Source organism: Podarcis bocagei (assembly GCF_964188305.1).
Source record: "Podarcis bocagei genome assembly, chromosome: 2".
NCBI lineage: Eukaryota > Metazoa > Chordata > Lepidosauria > Squamata > Lacertidae > Podarcis > Podarcis bocagei.
The window spans coordinates 25,784,162-25,803,490 of record NC_138126.1 but is presented as its reverse complement, the minus strand read 5'-3'; the positions used below and the strand labels follow the sequence as shown (position 1 = coordinate 25,803,490).

Below are 19,329 nucleotides of genomic sequence, written 5' to 3'. Positions count from 1 at the left end.
GTAAAAGCTATGGTTTTCCCAGTAGTGATGTATGGAAGTGAGAGCTGGACCATAAAGAAGGCTGATTGCCGAAGAATTGATGCTTTTGAATTCTGGTGCTGGAGGAGACTCTTGAGAGTCCCATGGACTGCAAGAAGATCAAACTGATCCATTCTTAAGGAAATCAACCCTGAGTGCTCACTGGAAGGACATATCCTGAAGCTGAGGCTCCAATACTTTGGCCACCTCATGAGAAGAGAAGACTCCCTGGAAAAGACCCTGATGTTGTGAAAGATGGAAGACACAAGGAGAAGGGGATGACAGAGGATGAGATGGTTGGACAGTGTTCTCAAAGCTACCAGCATGAGTTTGACGAAACTGCAGGAGGCAGTGGAAGACAGGAGTGCCTGGCGTGCTCTGGTCCATGGGGTCATGAAGAGTCGGACACGACTAAACAACAACAACAACAACAAAGAGGTCACAGCCTGTCTGAAGAGGGAATGTGCTGCTGGCACTGAGGAAGGAAATGAAAGCTTCCTTGCTGCCTCGGCCAAAGCCTACAAAACGAGCCAAACAGCGGCGGCTGGCCAAGCGCCCAAGAGCGTTGCCAATACTCTGGCTACCTTACCTCGCGTAACCTTCCAGAAGCTGGGCCAGCCGTGCATAGGTGAGGCGTGACTCCGGCACACTGATGAGGAAGGGGAAGCCAATGTTCTCAGGGAGGCACAAAGCTTTGTGGTCGGGCCAGTGTGTTTTCTGGCACACTCTGAAACACACACAAAGACAGTCTCATGCAGAGGGCCGCAGGGGCTTGACGCAGCCACCCCAGCCCAGCCTGGGAGCAAGAGACGGCTCTCGGCTACGGAGAGGGTGAAAAAAAGAAGGGGCGACTTACACGTTGCAATAGCCGACACGGTAGCACCGAGTGCAGCGCTTCAGCTTCTCCTCTTCTGACTGCTGCTTCTTCTGACAGGCGGCACATTTGGTGATGGGAACGCTGGGCACCTGAGGACGCTTAGGGGAGAGAAATTGCCCACTTAGGGTGATTGGGAAGCGGTGGGCACCTGTACTGGGAAGGTGGCAGGACAGAATGTGTAGGTTTCACCTTGAAAGCCCAAGAGCTTGCTTTCCACCTCCTTCTCGTACAGCTGTATGGAGGGTGTAATGGCAGCTCCTGGCACTTACCTGTTGGACCTGCAGCTCCACCACACGCTCCTTGGCCAGGTCTGGAGAAAGCACTTCAAAGCACAGCAGGAGGTCCGTGGGGGAAACCGTGTCCAACGAGTGCGAAGGCAAGAACATGCGGTGGAAGCGGTTCTTGATTACCTATCCAAAGGAAAGAAGGGAGGTGAAGTCCAGCCCAAAAGATGCCCTTTCCTCCCTCTAGTTTCACACATAAAGGCAAACTTCAGGTTCAGGTACAATGTACTTCTGACCACCAGGTGCTTGGGTTGGGGTGTGGGGCAGAGAGCTAACCAGGGGAAAAGCAATTTGCTCTGCTTCTGAGCTTCCCAGGGCATGTGGACTGTCCAAGATGGAACGATAAGCATGGCCTGGATCCAATAAATAAATCAAATACTGAACAAGCCGGGTATGCAACAAATGCTGCAACAAAATGTTGTGGTGAATGGTGCACCTGTTCTGGATTTCCAGCTGGCCAATCAGGCCCCACTGCAGGATACTCAATTTTCTCATCTTCCTCCAGTTTCCTTTTTTCTTCCAACAGCTGAACAGCCTTGCCATGCCCACCGGGAATGCCAAATCCTCAGTGCAGTTCTGAGTGCATGCCCTAAAGTCCTCCCCTCCCCATTTCAGTAAAATTCCTCCAACTCTGCTGATACCATGTGCATGTTTCTACACTTACACATGGTGCTATTCTGGCTACATAATGATCCACCTGGAAAATGTTCATTATTACTATCTAGGTTTGTGCTAGTGGCAGTAAAGCGTCATTAGAACAGCACTGTGTCAGGATGAGGACGGAGTGGGGTGAGGAGACAGACAGACAGATAGACAGACAGACATAGAGCTGCAAAAAAGGGAGGGGGCGGGGGAGGAACCAGATCCTTTTGTGTGTGAACAGAATAGGTGGGACTCTCTGGGTTGAGTCTTTAGAGTCCTAGCTTAGCCTGGAACAATAATGCAGTCTTAGATTTGGGGAGTAGGGAGAATTGAGAACTTGCTGGTAGGAGGAAGAGGAGGAGGAAAAAGGAGATGAATTTGCAGCACTTTTCTAAGTAGTGGGAGGTATTTGCAACTCAGGTTCATGCAACGGTAGATACATATGCTGCAAGGATCCAGTTTAATCTAATTCCCTAACTGTAAGCATATGGGAGGAATGGGGCATGGAGAGACCATCATTGTCTCCATATGCACCCTCCATATGCTCATGACAATTCCCGCCCCACCTCACCCCCCCCCCCGCTCCATCCAACAAACAGGGTTTTGGTCCAGGTCTTTTCTTTGGTAGACACTCCAGAGTTTATTCCTGGTGGTGCCTAGTACAGATTAAGTCTTGAGTGCAGCACCAGTTGCTCTGTGGTCAGCCTTTTTTATTTTTAAGCAAGAAATATGTGTGCATGTATAGTCCCCGTGTAATGCATGCCACAACTACATGCACAAACAATACATCATGCACAGCCTAGTGAGAGGTAGTGCTCTGTGTTGATGGCACTCAAATGACATTCTGCAGGTTGCAGGTAAGGGATCCCAATGAAGTGGTCAGACGCGAGAGCAAAGGCAAGAAGCAGAGCCAAATTTTGCATATTGATTGGAAATTTTCTGCCAAAAACCTTGGCTGCCAGGTCACTAGGCCTCCTGTATACATAATGGCTCTCTGGTACCTGGGCAGCCACAACCAGGGGAGATCAGCCAAGCCTTGTGTTGTGAAAAGGACACGGCATCCACAGAAAGAAAAAGCTGCAGAGGTGATCGGAATGCCAAGAAGCTTCCATTCAGTGAACAAGCCTCACTGCTGCTAAGAATCCTTGAGCCACAACTTCAGCAGCATTCAGACACAAGACCATGCCTCACCTCAGCCAGGCGCAGGTTATCAGGAGTCACTCGCACGCTATGGGACACAGAGTCTAGCACCTCCATGGCAGTGGAATTCTCCTTGCTGATACTCACCAGGAACTGTTGGAAGAGAGCATGTGCTGGGGTGGGTATATCAGGGGGTGTATCCTTGCCAGCCTTCCCTCCCACTCCCTGGCCTCATTAACATTTACTCCTTCGACAATGTAATTCCTGAACTGCACCAGGCTTACCTCACTGGATTAGCCAACCAATCAAGGCTGTACCCGTGGTGTGCCTACTTTCACATGCTCTCTATTGCAATTTAGACATATTTTGAGTTGAAGCACGTGGAACCTGCGCCCGACACATATTGCTTTGCCTCTCAAAGCAGATGTTATTTCCGCTGGTATGTCCCACTGAGTTCCAGAAATCTCTAAAGCTCAAGGCCAATCGTGACATAGACACTATTCTGAAGCCGCTTAGAGCACAAGATACAAGAGATTCATCCTGGGCAGCTGGGACGCTGCTGCTCTTACCTTAACAGGTTTCTTGTGTGGTTCCTTGGCAAAGTAATAAACTGTCAGCACCTTCTGCTTTTGGGGTAGGGGGACTGGCAAATAGAGGAAGGGATCAAACGTGATGGACACCTGCAAGCAATAGGATTTGGCAGTCAATCAGCACCCCCTGGACACAATGCATAGGCAAACCCCAGAGGTACTGGCAAACCCCAGAGATACAGAAAATGGCGAGTCTGGGGTCAGAGGGCAGCAACCAAAGGAAGGAGGCAGCCTGGTAAAGGGGTCAGTAGCAAAAGATCACCAAAGTTCTTGATGGCAGGACACATGGACCATGGAGTGGAGGATATGGTCCAAGCTAGTGAATAATCACTGTAAAATGAGTAAATACCACCTCCCGCCAAGCTAGTGGAGGAAAAGCAACTTTAGATGCAGGCCATGTTGCCTCGCAGCGTGCTCAGAGCTGCGGAGCAACCAGGAAACCCAAAGAGTTGGCACACTACCTTTGAACACACAGGGCACACTAGCTTGGACTTGTACTGGCCCTGGAACAGGTCCACGATGAAGGAGTCGTTCCTCATCTTGTGCCGTTTCCAGGCCTCTTCAGCAACAATCTAGCAGTCAAAAACAAGCAAATAGCAGTGAGGGAACAAAAGCAGGGGTGAGCAAAGGTCCTTCCGGCTCAGCCTAGCCAAGGCCTCCCAACTTCCACTGGGCCATTGTATATATTATTATATATGTATATGTGAAGACTTGCCTCATCAGGTCGTCCATCTGAATCTACTGTTTCAGTGTAGGGCTTGCTGTGAATGCGGTTCAGGTCCTCATGGAGCCCATCCAGCAGAAAAGCCATGAATTCCTGGGCATCGTGTTGAGCATAGCCTGTAAACTGGCTGGCCTTGCTGGCCACAATCGCCTGCAGGATGAAAGGAGTGTCATGAGCAGCCAGATGCCTGTACAGAATGATTGGAATGAACCTTCTGCCAGATCAGAGCAAATGGCCATCTAGTCCAGCATCCTGGGTCGTATCCAGCTAAGCTCTGCTCAGAATAGACCCAGTAAAATTAAGGAACCTAGGTCAGTCAGTCAGTCATGTCTAGTGACTTCAAGGGGTCTACTAGCATCGGATACAATCTTCTCACAGTGGCCCAAGGGAAGCCCACAAGCAAAACCTGAGGACGGTGGCACTCTCCCTACTTGCAGTTCTCAGCAAATGGTGCTCCCCTTGGCCTCTCGGAAGTGGAAAGAGGGGCAAGTGAATGGGCTCAAGAGCTAGATGGAAAAACAATAACTACCAGGACAAGTGGCTTCAGAAGTGTGCACAGTCCGGATTAAGGTTTCCTAAAGCCCAGAGGCTTCCTGCTTGAGACGCTAAATGGTTGCTGGTGGCATCCAGCGATCCAAAATAATTTCCAGCCAGAAGGCACAAAAATGGCTTGTGCTTACACAATTTATCATTATTAAGCTCCCAGGTAATAAAATTGCCTTTATTCCAACACACAAGGGTGTGTGTGTGTGTAGTTTTTATACACTCCAACCCATGAAGGATCCCCCCCCCCCCGGGGAGTGCTGGCCTACCTTGTAGCAGGGAAAGCAGATAAAGTTTGCTTTCACTGCCAACAGTGCTCCCCAGAACAGCACTTTGCTTGGAGCATACAGTAACTACACATGGAAGAAAGCAAGTGACACTCTTGTTGTTGTTTATAGTCGTTTAGTCATGTCTGACTCTTCGTGATCCCATGGACCAGAGCACGCCAGGCACTCCTGTCTTCCACTGCCTCTCGCAGTTTGGTCAAACACATGCTAGTGACACTCTAGTGGAAACTATTGGAAGGGGATTAAAGCTGTTCCCTGCCCCCTATTGACCCCCAGCAGCTTCCTGAGAATCAAGCTTGCTACAAACTGCACAGCCCAACCCTAAGCAGCTTCTTGGTCGCAAGCACTGGGAACCTGCCTCTGCACAGCAAAACTACATAGGCATGTGTCGACACACACACACACACACACACACACACACACGGCCTCTTGCTACCCACACGGGCAGCTCATCCTCTCAGCCTATAGATGCTTCTGCAGGGATACCTCACCTTCAGCTTGGAGGGCTGGAAGGCGTGGTGTGTGCCTTTCCAAAGCGCCCTCAGCAGCACTGCAAAGCCGATAGCCAGGCGCCCCCCAGTTCCCAGGGGATTGTTGTAGTTGATTTCGGACTCGAAGGAGTGATCTACAGGAGTGTAAGTGAAAGAGAGAGAAAAGGTGATGGAAGTGAAGGCCAACCATGGTACGCACAGCCCGGTCCCACTCTGAGATACAGCTTACCATGAAAGAAGTCCCGCAACTCCCGGGTGTTGGAGAGAGACTGGATAACACTGTTCATGAAGCAGGTGTTGCCCAGGTTCACCAGCCCCGTGAAACCGGGCAGGCACACCTTCTTGTCCTCCTCCTCCTCCTCTTCCTCCACACTTTCGCTGCTGACGGGGCTGTGAGTCATGGGTGGGACCATGCATGTTGGCTTGGGCTGGAGGGGAAGATGCTAACACAGTCAAGGAGGCAGCTTCCATTGGTTGCCAGGCTCTCTGTCTTGCCCAGAGTTTCCAGGCTTTGCATGCTGGAGTTCTATGGTCACCACCCCACTTTCCCCTTCCTATCTCCGGCACAGAAACCCAGGCCTTGCTCACATTTAACTTTTTAAAAAATCATTTATTATTCATACACAGAGCAAATCCCCCAAAATGGCTAATCCACCCTAATTAGATAATCGCATATATGCTCTTTGTTCACTGGCATGGACAGCAAGAATCACACCCATATGTGGAGGGTTCAGCCTTATCAGTTGTATACCCCCAATTACCTGCTGCTGGAGGTACCGCCCTCTGTTGTTTTTCTGTAGAAACTTCCCCAATGGACTTTACCTGCCCACTGTCAGAACACAACTGCTGAGATAAAATGCTGGACCCAGCCCAGCAATTCTTAAGTGCATATTCTGCATTCCTTTTGATTTTCCTTTAACTAATGTCACCCAGTGCAATTCCCATATGCTAAAAGCAAATGCATTCTCTGAATGCCGATCCTTATGTATCCAAAACAGCAACAACCATACAAAGCATGAAGGCACCCTGACATTTAGGGGAACCTGAGAGTTGCAGAAGCGCAGAAAGTGCTTTTAACTTGATGGCAACGTTCCTTCCACCCGTTCCCCCCCCCCCATGACTGCTCACATGTGCATTCACATGTCCAAGGAAGTTATTAACAGCCTTAGTTCCAGCACTGCCTCCATCTTCAGAAATTTGACTTTTCCCATATCCCTCCTGGCTAGGAAGGGGAAGAGGTAGGTAGGTAGGTAGATAGAGGGGTGTGTGGTGTAGTAGTAGTAGTAGTAGTAATAATAATAGTAGAGCGCCCTTTGCTGGTGACAAGTCAACTTGATGCAAGGTCGGGAAATTTCCTCGCACTCCCCCTGGTTCAGAGGCAGTGCAGGAAACAGTCCTTCCCTGAATGGCTCCCCTTATGCTGGAAAGGAGAAGGTTTGGAAGGTGCAGATTTAGCTGGCTAACAGCCAGCCAGATCTCCACCTTTAGGCACCAAATAGAAAAAACAGCCATAGAGCTATTTCCATCCAAACAGAGGAACACATTGTTCCGCCCACAAGCAACATTTTGTTGCAGCTGCTCACTCCTAACTCATTGGTCATTGTAATAATCTGCGCAAGGTTCAAACACATTGTAATCCAAGTAGCTCCTGCCTTCAGCCCACCATCTCCCCTGATAGCGTGTCTGCTTGAGCCCTAGAGACTGGGGTTCGAAACTCCCAGCGCAGGCCAGGAGTTCTCACCGAGGGGACGAGTGGTTCCTGCTTCACTGGCACATGCTCCGTCACCGTCCGAGCGGCTACGCCATCCAGGCTGCCCTCCTCTGCTCGCGGCTTCTCCTTCTCTCCCACTCGTGCCTCCTCCTTAGTGGACAGCGGGTGCTGGTTACTTCCAGGTTGGCTTTTATCCAGGGGAGTAGGGCCTGTTGGCATGGCAACCTTCGCACCACCCACTGCACCTTAAAAAGGGGGAAAAGTGGGCTTGTGGTTAGCAGCACATGTGCACTGAGAGGTGAGCGGCGTGCTCTTCACTGCGCCAGCGCCAGGACGGTTGCTGTGCAGTGAGCCCGGCTGCCCTTCCTTGCTTAAAAAGAAACGGTGGGGAACCTGTTCTGGATTCCAAGCAGACATCAGAGCATCCATTCTCTTTCACACCCTCCATCTAGAGCTGATCCTCTCCCCAAGTAATTGCTGGTCTCAACATCCCCAGCCAACAACAGCAGTCATTTCATACCACTTCTATAACTCCCTTCATCAGAGGATCATAGAGGGTGGTTAACAATCACAAGGCAGTTCACAAATAGTAATACTAAGAAGAATATCTGACGCTGAAGCCCCAGCATCCTTGCCAAACCTCAAGAATCCCAACAAGGCGAGCTCACAAAAGTCAAGGTGCAGACCTCGTGCGGCAGGAGCCTCGAGGCCCCCCCAGCGCTGGCTGTGCCGCTTCTTCAAGCAGATGTCGATGCGGGCGGGGGTGAAGTTGTACGTACACTGGTCTGGCTCTATGAGGTTCCTGCAAAACAAGGCAACCCAACCAGTGATCAGAAAACAGGAGGCATAAACCTAACCTAAGGATGTCTGGGCATCACAGAAGAGCATAACTCCCAAAGTACTGTACTAATCCCATTACACAGGAAGGTGGGAGGAGGGGGGAAACCTTCTCCAAAAGGGACCCCACGCTAAAGGTTGCCCACCTTATTACAATTTCTGGCAAATTGGGCTCAGGCTACTGGCACTGTTGTGTCCACGTTGCACAGTAAGGAAAGAGGGGACGGGAGAGTGTACCCACTTCTCCAGCGCAGAAGTAAAAACGGGAAGTAGAAATCCAGCTTGCACAAGTTCACACACCTTAGACTGGGCTGTCCGGCAGTGTGTGATCAATACAAAGGTTGCTTCTTGTGCCACAGAACAAAAAAGTGGGTAGGCGGCTTATTTAGATTATGATGCAGGGACAGCTAGGCTGTGTTATGTCTGATTGCTGGTGTGTATTAGCAAAACAAAGCCATAGCAACCGACGACAAAGAACCTCATTTTAAAAAATCTACAATATCATCACTATGAAGGGAAGAGATCCCTGGGCAGCTCTTCTGTCCAGTGTCCCAGGCCTGGGGCCCCAATGTAAAGTAATATACATTAATTACTAATATACTAATTCATAGATCTTAATTCAGAAGGGAGAAGAGCTGTGTCAGATTGGTGCTGGATGTGCAGGTGGGGAGGAGCAACAGAAACACTGTCTATACCATTAGCGCAGAGAAGGAAAGTCTTATACCTGAGTTTCACTTGCCACCTGAATACTGTATGAGAGCCACAATCTGGATGCAGTCGCAGGAAGTTGACATCACTGCAAAGAGAGAAAGAAGCTCAGGCAAAAGAGACAGACAGGAGCCACCCCTTCCCCGCTGTCAATCCCAGCTTACTGGCAAAGTCCAGTTCTGGGAAGGAAAAGCACTTGGCCTCTGAACCAGGAGTCGCCATACCTCGTCTGGAACAAGAGTGTGAAGTCCTGCTCCCGAAAGAGCACCCTGGACATCTCCTTGTGAATCTCCTTCACATAAACGTGCACCACCATAGAATCGTTCCCTTTCTCATACGAGTCGTTCTTCACGAACGTCAGATTCACTGTGGGTTCTGGTTCTGGGAGGCGGGGGGAAGCAAAGGCAATGGCAGTAATAGAGGTGCTCTGAATAGCGCCTCTGCACCATCCTCAGCAACAGCAAGCCAGAGAAATGTGACCGAGGAGGTGGAGAGCCCAGCATGTGACCTAAATTCTCAAATAGGGTTTGTCTCTTGGGGTCAGGTAGGAGGAGTTGGAAATAGATCAACCAGACATTAGTCTGCAGAATGCACCGGAGGCAGCGTGCACTTGAAACGTTAAAATTCAACATCCAAAAATTAAATTACATGACTTACATACCTTATGCAAATTTGCATAAATTGTTTAGGCTTCTGCCAATCACAAAGAGCAGCAAAGAGCTATGCAGAGCACAAGACCCACATCTCCCTTGCCATTGCGAACAATTACACTGTTCCACTCCTCTATCAATTTCTGAGATTGGCTACACAATGCCCGGTGGACAGATCATATACCAAGCTGGATTACAAGTCCATCTAGGCTGGTACTGTCCACTGTGACCAACAGTAAATCTCAGGCAGAGGCATTCCCAGCCATGGTCTTTCTTGCTGCCTGAACAATTTCAAGCCTAGGCTAACACCTTGTTTTAAAAATAAATACAGAGCTTTTCAGGATGCTGAATTCTCCACCCAATTCTGATGTGGTGCTTCTTGTGAACAGCTCAAAACATAGCCCTTGTCGAATGCTACTGAAATTGCATATTTGTTATGGGGGGGGGGAATCAATAAAAATTACATATATATATATATATAATATAATATATATTATATACTTATATATAAACATAACCCTTGTTGACAAGCAGTTCTTGCCTAATAATAACAACAACAATTTTATTATTTATACTCTGCCCATCTGGCTAGATTTCCCCAGCCACTCTACAGAAGGTAGGTCCCGCTGCTACTTCACAGACCAATTCAAACTATTTCTTAAATGGGTGAGGATGCAGGAACCCCATCCCCTCCCTCACCATTAGCAACAGCCTCAAGGGCATCGCTGTCCTCAGACCAGCCTCTTTTCTCAGTGTCCCTGGATGGCGGAGAGGAGGAGAGGCCTTCGCTGAAGGCAGAAGCAACTTCTGGCCCCTGTGGAGTCTCAGAGGAACTGGCTGGCTGTGGAGCCCTCTTCTCTGGGCAGGGCCGAAGCTGGCAGGGCAGTGAGTCTGCAGAGACTGTAGGCAGCTGCGTTTCCACAGGCACCGACACCCTCTCCAAGTTGTCAGCCTGGCAGTGTAGGGAGAAGAGAAGGCACAATCAGATGCAGCTGCAAAACATGTAACCCGAGGCATGCCACAGAGACCTTCTCCTATAAAATTGTGTGACATATAACTAATAGAAAAGAACAGAGATTGCAGCTGTAGTCCATGGAGCATCTATGGGTGAATATCACCAGTGTGCAACAGGCACCTGAGGGGTGGACTGCAATGCTTAAGGGAGGTGCCAAGGACACCTTTGCAACATGCTAAGGAACACGAGATATAGTAGAACTGGGAGACTCTTAATATCACCAAAAGCAGCGATAAGGCAAGTAGCATAGAAGAACTAAGCAAATTCAAGGAAACGGACACTGCCTTTAGTGAAGACTGCCCTTCCTGGGGCACAGCCATAACTTAACTCTCATTTGAATCCCGTCAGGGGTATAAAATAGTACCGTATTGGCCCGAATACACACACCCACAAATAAGCCGCACCTTTAAAATTCAAGGCTTATTTGTGGGTGTGGCCTGCCTCCTGGCTCTACCGCCCTGAACAAGGGACAGGTGGCGCCCCGTTCTGAGCACACTGCACGCCTGCTTCCGACATTATTGCCTCCCGGCACTACCTCACCAAACTGGTGCCGGGGGAGGCTTTGGAGTGGCGGGCAGGCTGCATGCCGTTGCCCCACACTCCCAGGCTGCTTCCTGGGGGGGGGGAGAATCGTGCCCCTTTGCCAGCGGCCTTCCCCCTTCGTTTTGACAGCTTGGGGGAGGCTTGGGAGTCGTGGGCGGGCGGCATGCCGTTGTCCCACACTCCCGATGGCCCACCTGGGCAGCTGTTTCAGCAGCAATATCATAAGGTCACAAATATAAACTGCACTTTCAACTTTTTTGGATCGGAATTTGGAAAAAAAGTGCAGCCTATATTCGGACCAATACGGTAATAACAGTAATAGCAATAATAATATGATGCTAGGAATGAATGCATTTATTCATTTTCTGCCCTTTTGCTTCATTAAACACCTGGAAACAGCTTTCTGCACAGTAGGATAAAGTTCAGTACTCGTAACCATTGCTGCACCACAGCTCTTGCACTACAGCAAGGGAATACTGCATCTTAATCTAGTTAATTGTAGCAATCAGAAAGGGTGAGAAAGAGAAAGCACCAGCTCAGTTTACCTACAGGCAAACTTGGTCATTTCAAGCCCCTTCAGCAACAGGACAAGTGAGCCTCTTGGGTGGGAAAGCTGTTAAAACTTGGAAGGCTCAAGTGAAATCCCTGTTCTCAAAAGTAAGGAGGATAGCAAGCCACAAAACAGGGGCCAAGTGTCACGAACTCCATGGAGACATCTTGGCAGGACTGGTCTGAGGGGGAGGAAGAATGGGAAGAGGGTTTGGAGCCTGACGCTGGAGTGGGGAGAGGGGCCAAGTGGTTTGCTGTGAAGAAGCACCACCCCAATGCCATTGGATGGCCCATCTGATTCGGCCTCCACTCTGCCTTCAGCTAGTGTTTCCCTACTCCAGGGGGCGTGTCTGAACCTAGGTCGGACAGTTAAGCAGGCCGCGCTGACCTGTTTTCCAGGGACACGGCATTGGCCACACAAACAGTGCCCACAAAGGAAGAGCCAAGGGGACGTATGACATGTTGGCAAAACACCTTAGCGTGTGCACAGCCTAGTACAGTGGTGCCTCGCAAGACGAAATTAATTCGTTCCGCAAGTTTTTTCTTCTTGCAAGTTTTTCGTCTTGCGATGCACGGTTTCCCATAGGAATGCATTGAAAATCAATTAATGCGTTCCTATGGAAACCACCTTCAGACCAGGTCCGGGGACAGTCTGTCCCCCGACCTCTTCTGAAGGCTGGGGGGGGGGACAAGGGCTTTTCTTCCCACCCCCAGCATTTTAAAAAACCCCGGGACAGCGGAGGACTTCTCCGCTGTCCGGGGCGATCTTAAAATACTGGCGGACGGCATTTTAAAATCGCCTGGGACAGCGGAGGACTTCTCCGCTGTCCGGGGCGATGTAAAAGCCCCTGGGAAGGCAGGCAGGGGGGGACAAAGACTTTTGCCCCCCGCCCGCCTTCAGAAGAGGTCCTGGACCTCTTCTGAAGGCGGGCGGGGGGGCGAAAGTCTTTGCCCCCCCCCGCCTGCCTTCAAAAGCCGTCCGGGACAGCAGAGAAACGCGCTGCCTTTCTCCGCTCTCCCGGGAAGGCAGGCAGGGGGGAGCAAAGACTTTCGCCCCCCGTCTGCCTTCAGAAGAGGTCCAGGACCTCTTCTGAAGGTGGGCGGGGGGCGAAAGTCTTTGCTCCCCCCCGCCTGCCTTCAAAAGCCGTCCGCGATAGCGGGAAGCGCTTCCCTGCTATCCCGGATTGCTTTTAAAATGCTGGCGATGGGGAGCAAAGCCGCCGGCCTTCCTAGACCTCTTCTGAAGGCCGGAGGGGGGGAAAGGCTTTGCTCCCCACCACCAGCATTTAAAAGAGGTCCCCGGAGATTTCCCTATGGGCTTTCGTCTTGCGAAGCAAGCCCATAGGGAAATTCGTCTTGCGAAGCGCCTCCAAAACAGAAAACCCTTTCGTCTTGCGGGTTTTCCGTCTTGCGAGGCATTCGTCTTGCGAGGTACCACTGTATCTTGGGAGTTCTATGTTCTGAACTCCAGGCATGTGTACCTGCATCTATTGTTTAGACCATGCAGTGAATTTCAGAACAAGGCCTTTGGCAATAATCGAGGAAGAATTCCAGTAATGTGTCTACAAGTGGAAGCAAGGATGGCACACCTGCATTTCTGATAAGCATCCCAGAGTCTCCTCTCCACAGGGACAGACCACAGAGCCAAGTCTGCCCTTTCTTTGACTGACAGTCATTTGATGGGAGGAAGGGTGCAGCCTGTTCCCTTTGCCATAGGGCTCAACGACAAAAAAGCAGCAGCTCCCAGCCTTGAGCCATGCACACCCCTCTCTCCCCGCTTCTCACCTTTAGGTCTGGAGGGGCATCGCCTTGGGCTCCCTTGTCATTTCTTAGGTTGCCGGCTTTCCCACTGAGTCCTGTGCTCCCCAAGCTGCAGCTGTTTCCTTCCTCCTCAGACAGGCTACTTTTGACACCCACTGCCCTTTTGGCACTAGGGCCAGCTGGCAGTCCCGGACTGGCTGGGCTCTTGCCTCCTGCAGCCTCGTTCCTCCCAGAGCCTCGCTTTGGGTTGGAGGGCTCCCGTTTGCTCCTGGATGGCTCCGCTGCGCTGTCAGGCTGGGGCTCCTCAGGCACCTCCACCACAGAAGGGGATTTTTCCTTGCCATTCTCCTTACACGCAGGCCTCTTCGTCTGCTCCCTTGAGCCATCCTTGCAGCGTTTCTGGAAAAAAAAAATTAAAGGCGATAAAAATTACTATATTGAGTTAGGGAGAGGAACAGGCTCCTTTCAGACTGAGCTTAATGGATGCAGCCAGACATACACTTGATCTGCTTTTTGCATGCTGGATCAATTCCATTAATGGGGGGCTTGTAGTTGTTTGAGTTATTGGAAGCCTGCTGTGACATTTTTGAAAAGGCGATCTGAGGATAACATCACTCAGATTTGAACGGAACAGGACACCACAGAGCAAATCCTGAGGTGGTGTCCTGAGCGTTGCCTGGTCCAACTGTATCGGATCAATTTCAATTATTGCAGCCCAATGATGGGGGCAGGGTGCTTGTAAGGGTTTGAGTGATATGCTATTCTCTCCACCTACCCTGTAATGGCTTATAAAAGCTAGCCAGGGAGGAATGCATGGGTGCGTCCATTGCCCTTAAGGAGGAGGTATACCACTGCCACTTTAAGAGGAGCTCCCCAGTTCCTTAAGTATTGAACAGCTATTGCCCAGTTGAAAATATCCCCTTTGGGGGCCAGTTGCTCAAAAGGGGTGGGGAGATTTAACTGCAGGCATGCTTGGGAGAAATGGGTTACCTAGAGCCATTGCGATCTGGTTTCAGGCCTGGGATTGGGACTGAAACAGCATTAGTCACCCTGGTTGTTAGAAAAGTGCTGAGGGGGCGGGTGCAACTCTGTTAATTTTTCTTTACCGCTTGGTCTCTTTTGACCATGGTATTCTTTAGGACTGACTCCAAGGGTCAGGAGCTGGAGGCACTGTGTTGCAGTGGTTCCACTTCTACCTACAGAGGCATGTCCAGGGGGTGGCAATGACCCCTGCTTGGTGCCACGAGAATGGACATGTGACTGTGGAACTCCCTGCCTCTGGATGTGCACCTAGCCCCAGCTTTGCAGGTATTAAGAAGACACACCAAGGCACAAGGTTTTGGGCACACTTTTGGAAATGTTTGATTACTGTTAAGGATTTTACCAGCTGTACTGTTTTAGTGATACATTATTTATGTATGTATCTTACTGTTGTATTATGAGGTAAGCCACCGAGAACCTTTGGGAAAGGGCAGGTAAAAGGTAAAGGTAAAGGGACCCCTGACCATTAGGTCCAGTCATGGCCGACTCTGGGGTTGCAGCACTCATCTCGCTTTATTGGCCGAGGGAGCCAGCTTACAGCTTCCAGTGAACCAGAGTAGTGCACGGAAACACCGTTTACCTTCCTGCCAGAGCAGTACCTATTTATCTACTTGCACTTTGATGTGCTTTCGAACTGCTAGGTGGGCAGGAGCAGGGACTGAGTAGTAATAAATGTGTTTAGTAAGTAATAAAAATAATAATAAATGTGGCCCCTTTGCTTACAGGAAACAGATTTAGGCTGGCCATGGGAAACAGGTTGGGGACTGTTTGCCCAGAGTTACAGCAGCTGTTGCGGCTCCCTGCAGTGTATCACTGCTGAGCCAACCCTCAGGGGTCCCTTCCAACTCTTAGATTCTATGAAAGGGCAGTTCGGCTCTCATTCTACCTATCCTTGCTGGTTTCAGAAAAGGCTGAGCTAGGGAACAAAACCCCACCTGCACGTTCAGAATAAGGCGGAATCTTACCAAAAGTGAAGCCCAAGTGTGCAACGGGATCTTCTTTTGTAGCACCAGCTGTAGGATATTGCCCTTCTTGTACTGGACTTTGCTGCAGGAGCTCTCAATCTCCGCAAATAACTGGCAGCTCCACTCGCGGCCATCTAAGGGTGGGGGTGGAGATACGGCACATACAACAGTCTTTCGGCTGCATTTCACTCTCCACTCCCCCCGCCAATAAGACAACAGAGAGGCAACAGTGAATAGTGCACTGAAGGCACAAGGTCCCAGGTGCAACCTCTGACTTCTCTAGTGCAGTGTTCCCCAGCCTTGGGCCTCCAGCTGTTTTTGGACTACAATTCCCATCATCCTTGACCACTGGTCTTGCTAGCGAGGGATGGTGGGAGTTGTAGTCCAAAAACAGCTGGAGGCCCAAGGTTGGGGAACACTGCTCTAGTGAATGCCCCTCAAGAGATCAGGAATAGCCTCTGTCCAAAACCTTGGGAAGCCACTGCTAGTCATCACAAGATAGTATTGGGCTAGATCAGGCATAGGCAAACCCGGCCCTCTAGCTGTTTTGGGGCTACAATTCCCATCATCCCTGACCACTGGGGTTAGCTAGGGATGATGGGAGTTGTAGTCCCAAAACATCTGGAGGGCTGGAGTTTGCCTATGCCTGGGCTAGATGGTCTCATGTAGTGTAAGGCAACTTTGTATGTTCACAATGTTTTTGCCAAGCCACAGCTGGATGAAAACAGAAGCACACCTGTGCTGACTTAACCAGGATAGTGATGTGCTAATCTCATGAGAAAAGGGTTTCTTGTTTTTGTTTTTTAAATATTTAGAGTTCTACAACATTTTGCATTGGGGTGAATAATGTTTCACACAGTAACATTTTTTTAAAAGACTTACGTTGTCCTTTTTTTTTTTAAGGGATGTAAAAAGAAGGGTTGGGACTCACAGTCAAGCCTGAAGAAGCGAGCTGAGAGCCACAGAGAATAGCAAATAACTATGCCAAGTGAAATCTATTCCCTGAGAGCTGGCATCTCTTGACCCAGACTTTTACTGCTTGCTGTGTCTTGAGCATTTACAAAACACACACAACAAAAAATACTTAACATGTTCTCAGGCCTTTTTCTGCAGCTCTGGGACATAAGATTTTTTAAAATGAAAACATAAGTCTCTCAAGATCCTATACAAACTGCTGGATCCAACAATAAATGCCACGTTTTGCTCTCCACTGCACAATCAGAACAATGTAAGTTTCCTGTTGAATCTTCATCTGCCACTTCTTGGGCCTCTGTGGGAAGAAGACTCATTCCCCTTAATTTGCTATCATGAACAGTTATTCCACTAAGAAGCCCTTAATCTTGGGGGCTAGGGGTTTTAAAGACTGTGGCATTCAGGGCTGAAGCAGATGCTAAATGAAGCCCAAAGCATTACAAAACAAAAACAAAAAAATCCCTAAACTGTTCCCATTGACCCCACCCTGCAAAGAAGCAGTCCTTCTAGCCACATGCAAGGCTCCTTCCTCAGTCATTTCATCATGAACTACCCTGCAGGAAGGATACATTATTCTAGGCACCAGTTACCCTCACTCACCATCAAGCTGTGAACCAGATGTCCCCCAAGAGAAGGACCCAATGTCCCTTCCTGGAGGTGGTCAAATGGTTCTCTTGGCAGATGGCTTGCTTGTTAACCTCAAGATTCCTCAAATGCCCAATTTTCAGTCACTCTTTACCCATAAACAGAGGCTATGGTCTTCTGACTCCTGGTAGGGTTGAAGCCTCAAGTCCCTGCATGTATAGACTAAGGACAAGTAGGCTGCTATTCTTGTTCATTGGTTCTTCCCCTCCCAGTTTGGAGTTTTGCTTTAAAGAGGGAAACTGCTACTACTGTTCACCAAGAGCAAAAGAAAAGGAGCAAACAGAAAGAGAGAGAGATGCCCAGCCAACTAAGAGCTACAGGAAAAAGAAAGAATGTCTGCATCACACACCAGGTAACTTGACAACACAACTGGTGTCTGTGAAAGATGTATCCACTTCCTCTCCCTTCAGGACTCCGCCGCCCAAGTTCAGCTTGACAATAATTTCATGCGCATTCTGCTTCCAGTCCAGCAGCAGGTCTAGGAAAGAAAAGGGTGGGTGGAGGGTAAACACAGGATGTCAGTCTCTCACTTGCTGATCCAGAAGTGCAAAGTGCCAGAGTGACCTGTTAGCTCATGAATGAGAGAGTCCAGGGCTTGAAGCAGAGTTGGTAACAGAGTGTAAGTTTGCAGCACTCCTAGGGCATCATAACCAACACAGAAATCGTTGCCACGCAGGATGGTAGGAAGACAGCTACCAAAACTCTTCTTCAACAGGTCACATGAAAATGTGGAGGATATTCAACAGGGGCAACAAGCCATCGCACCCAAAGGTACATTCTCAGTATTGAAAAACAGTGTTTTACAGCATTGTATTAGGAGCTGGTGGAATACAGTAACTTAAGCATAAGCTGTGAGTCCATTAAGCTGTTCACAGTTCACCTCAGCCATGAAGTGACCAGGTGGTCCTAGGTAAGCCATTATCTCTCAACCTCAGGTCTGTAGCACAGGAAAAGCAATACTGGCTAACACTGTGCAGGACACTTATGAGGGTTATGGAAAACATGTATGTGAATCACTTTGAACGCTCTAAAGTGCTATATATATTTCACATACGTGAGTATGAGATGCTGGAAATTAATGAGATGGATGCCCCATTTGTAATCTGCCCTGGCTGCATTAACCTACCCTATGGCAGCTGTCAGTTATTATTTATACCAAACAAAAAGTTCACAGGGTGGTTCACATAGGGAGAGGTGGCTTATAAATGAGTTTCAATAAAGCTGTCTCAGCAGGGATGGGCTTTCACACACAGGCCTTGAACTAAGGACCAGACTCCCTCCCCTTAGGCCTGATTATCCATGCCGGTTCTGGGTGTCTTGAGGAGCAACACCTTCCTTGGAGGAGAGTTCTCTTCCAAGAATCCTCACTTGGGGCATGTTGTGAGATGCAGGTGCCCTCTTCCCTTGCGAATGTCCATGGTGGTTCTCAGGATGACAGGGTGCTGAGCTGGCAGGTTCACTGGCATGACCCTGTCTGGCAATTCTTGAGCTCTCCTGCACTCCCCACTCAAAAGCGGAGAGGAATGTGGCTGAACACCCACCACTTCCATGGGAACAGAAAAGACACAGACATGCTTGAGGCAGCTGATGCTCTCCTGTGACATAACTGCCATGCCCTCTGCTGGCGAAGGGCTGATCTTACCATCTGCTTCTCATGCCTCAAATGGGCCAGCGTCAAGGTCGTTCCCTCCTTTTGTTCTTTACGGCAGTCAAGGTCCCTCTACTTTTGTCACGCTACCTTGGCAGCTTGTTAGGCTGTTAGACTGACACAGCTTTGTTAAGATCGCTTGTTAAAGAAGCAACCCTCAGGCCTGAAAAGGAGTGGGGCAGCCACACAGTGCAGACAGGCGCATCAAGTATAAATAAGGTGGCTCAGTACTTTTCGCACCCTGAAGTCATGCACCCCTGCGACTTACCCTCCTCCGATTCCCTCTGCCAGTTGGGCTCTACCAACGCCAGGCCAGGGAAAGGCTCTAGTGATCAAAGAAACATAGAAGAGGTGTGTTGCTTTGCCATGAGCAGATGCCCACTGCATCTGCACAATGTACCTCTCTGCTGCTCCTCACTTTGGAATAGGTCCTCCACAGGTTAAAGTTTACTTCTTGTTTTTTAATCACCACAGTCCTGCTGCCTGGATAAGGAACTTGCACACAACCAAGAGGAAGGCAACGGCAGCAACACGCAGAGGAAGGTAACAAGCCAAATAAGGCTTACTAAATTGTCAATTGTTGTGGTTGCCTGGCTTGCAGCAACAGGTGCCATGTTGCCTCTTTGTCAATGCATGCAGGAAAGAGGTCTGTTTAACATTTGCACAGGGATTTGCCAGGGTGGCATCC

The 19,329-nt window shown here is 49.5% G+C and overlaps 1 protein-coding gene across 10 annotated transcripts in view; it reads right to left on the bottom strand.

The window, feature by feature from the left end:
• Nucleotides 1-19,329, bottom strand: part of USP19 (ubiquitin specific peptidase 19) — a 42,969-nt gene that overhangs the window by 12,600 nt on the left and 11,040 nt on the right. For 5 of the 10 annotated variants that reach the window (XM_081181742.1, XM_081181741.1, XM_081181740.1 and 2 more), the window contains exons 3-20: nt 18,910-18,966; nt 17,343-17,471; nt 15,377-15,510; nt 13,395-13,769; nt 10,202-10,454; nt 9,077-9,233; nt 8,869-8,940; nt 7,976-8,109; nt 7,338-7,552; nt 5,826-6,024; nt 5,597-5,730; nt 4,267-4,425; nt 4,013-4,123; nt 3,531-3,641; nt 3,013-3,114; nt 1,165-1,305; nt 875-993; nt 608-745 (exon numbers count right to left, since the gene is read on the bottom strand). In XM_081181742.1, the coding sequence (XP_081037868.1) occupies nt 608-745; nt 875-993; nt 1,165-1,305; nt 3,013-3,114; nt 3,531-3,641; nt 4,013-4,123; nt 4,267-4,425; nt 5,597-5,730; nt 5,826-6,024; nt 7,338-7,552; nt 7,976-8,109; nt 8,869-8,940; nt 9,077-9,233; nt 10,202-10,454; nt 13,395-13,769; nt 15,377-15,510; nt 17,343-17,471; nt 18,910-18,966 (2,740 nt within the window). The remainder of the gene's footprint in view (nt 1-607; nt 746-874; nt 994-1,164; nt 1,306-3,012; nt 3,115-3,530; nt 3,642-4,012; nt 4,124-4,266; nt 4,426-5,596; nt 5,731-5,825; nt 6,025-7,337; nt 7,553-7,975; nt 8,110-8,868; nt 8,941-9,076; nt 9,234-10,201; nt 10,455-13,394; nt 13,770-15,376; nt 15,511-17,342; nt 17,472-18,909; nt 18,967-19,329) is intronic. The other 5 variants (XM_081181745.1, XM_081181746.1, XM_081181747.1 and 2 more) reach the window with 5 other exon arrangements.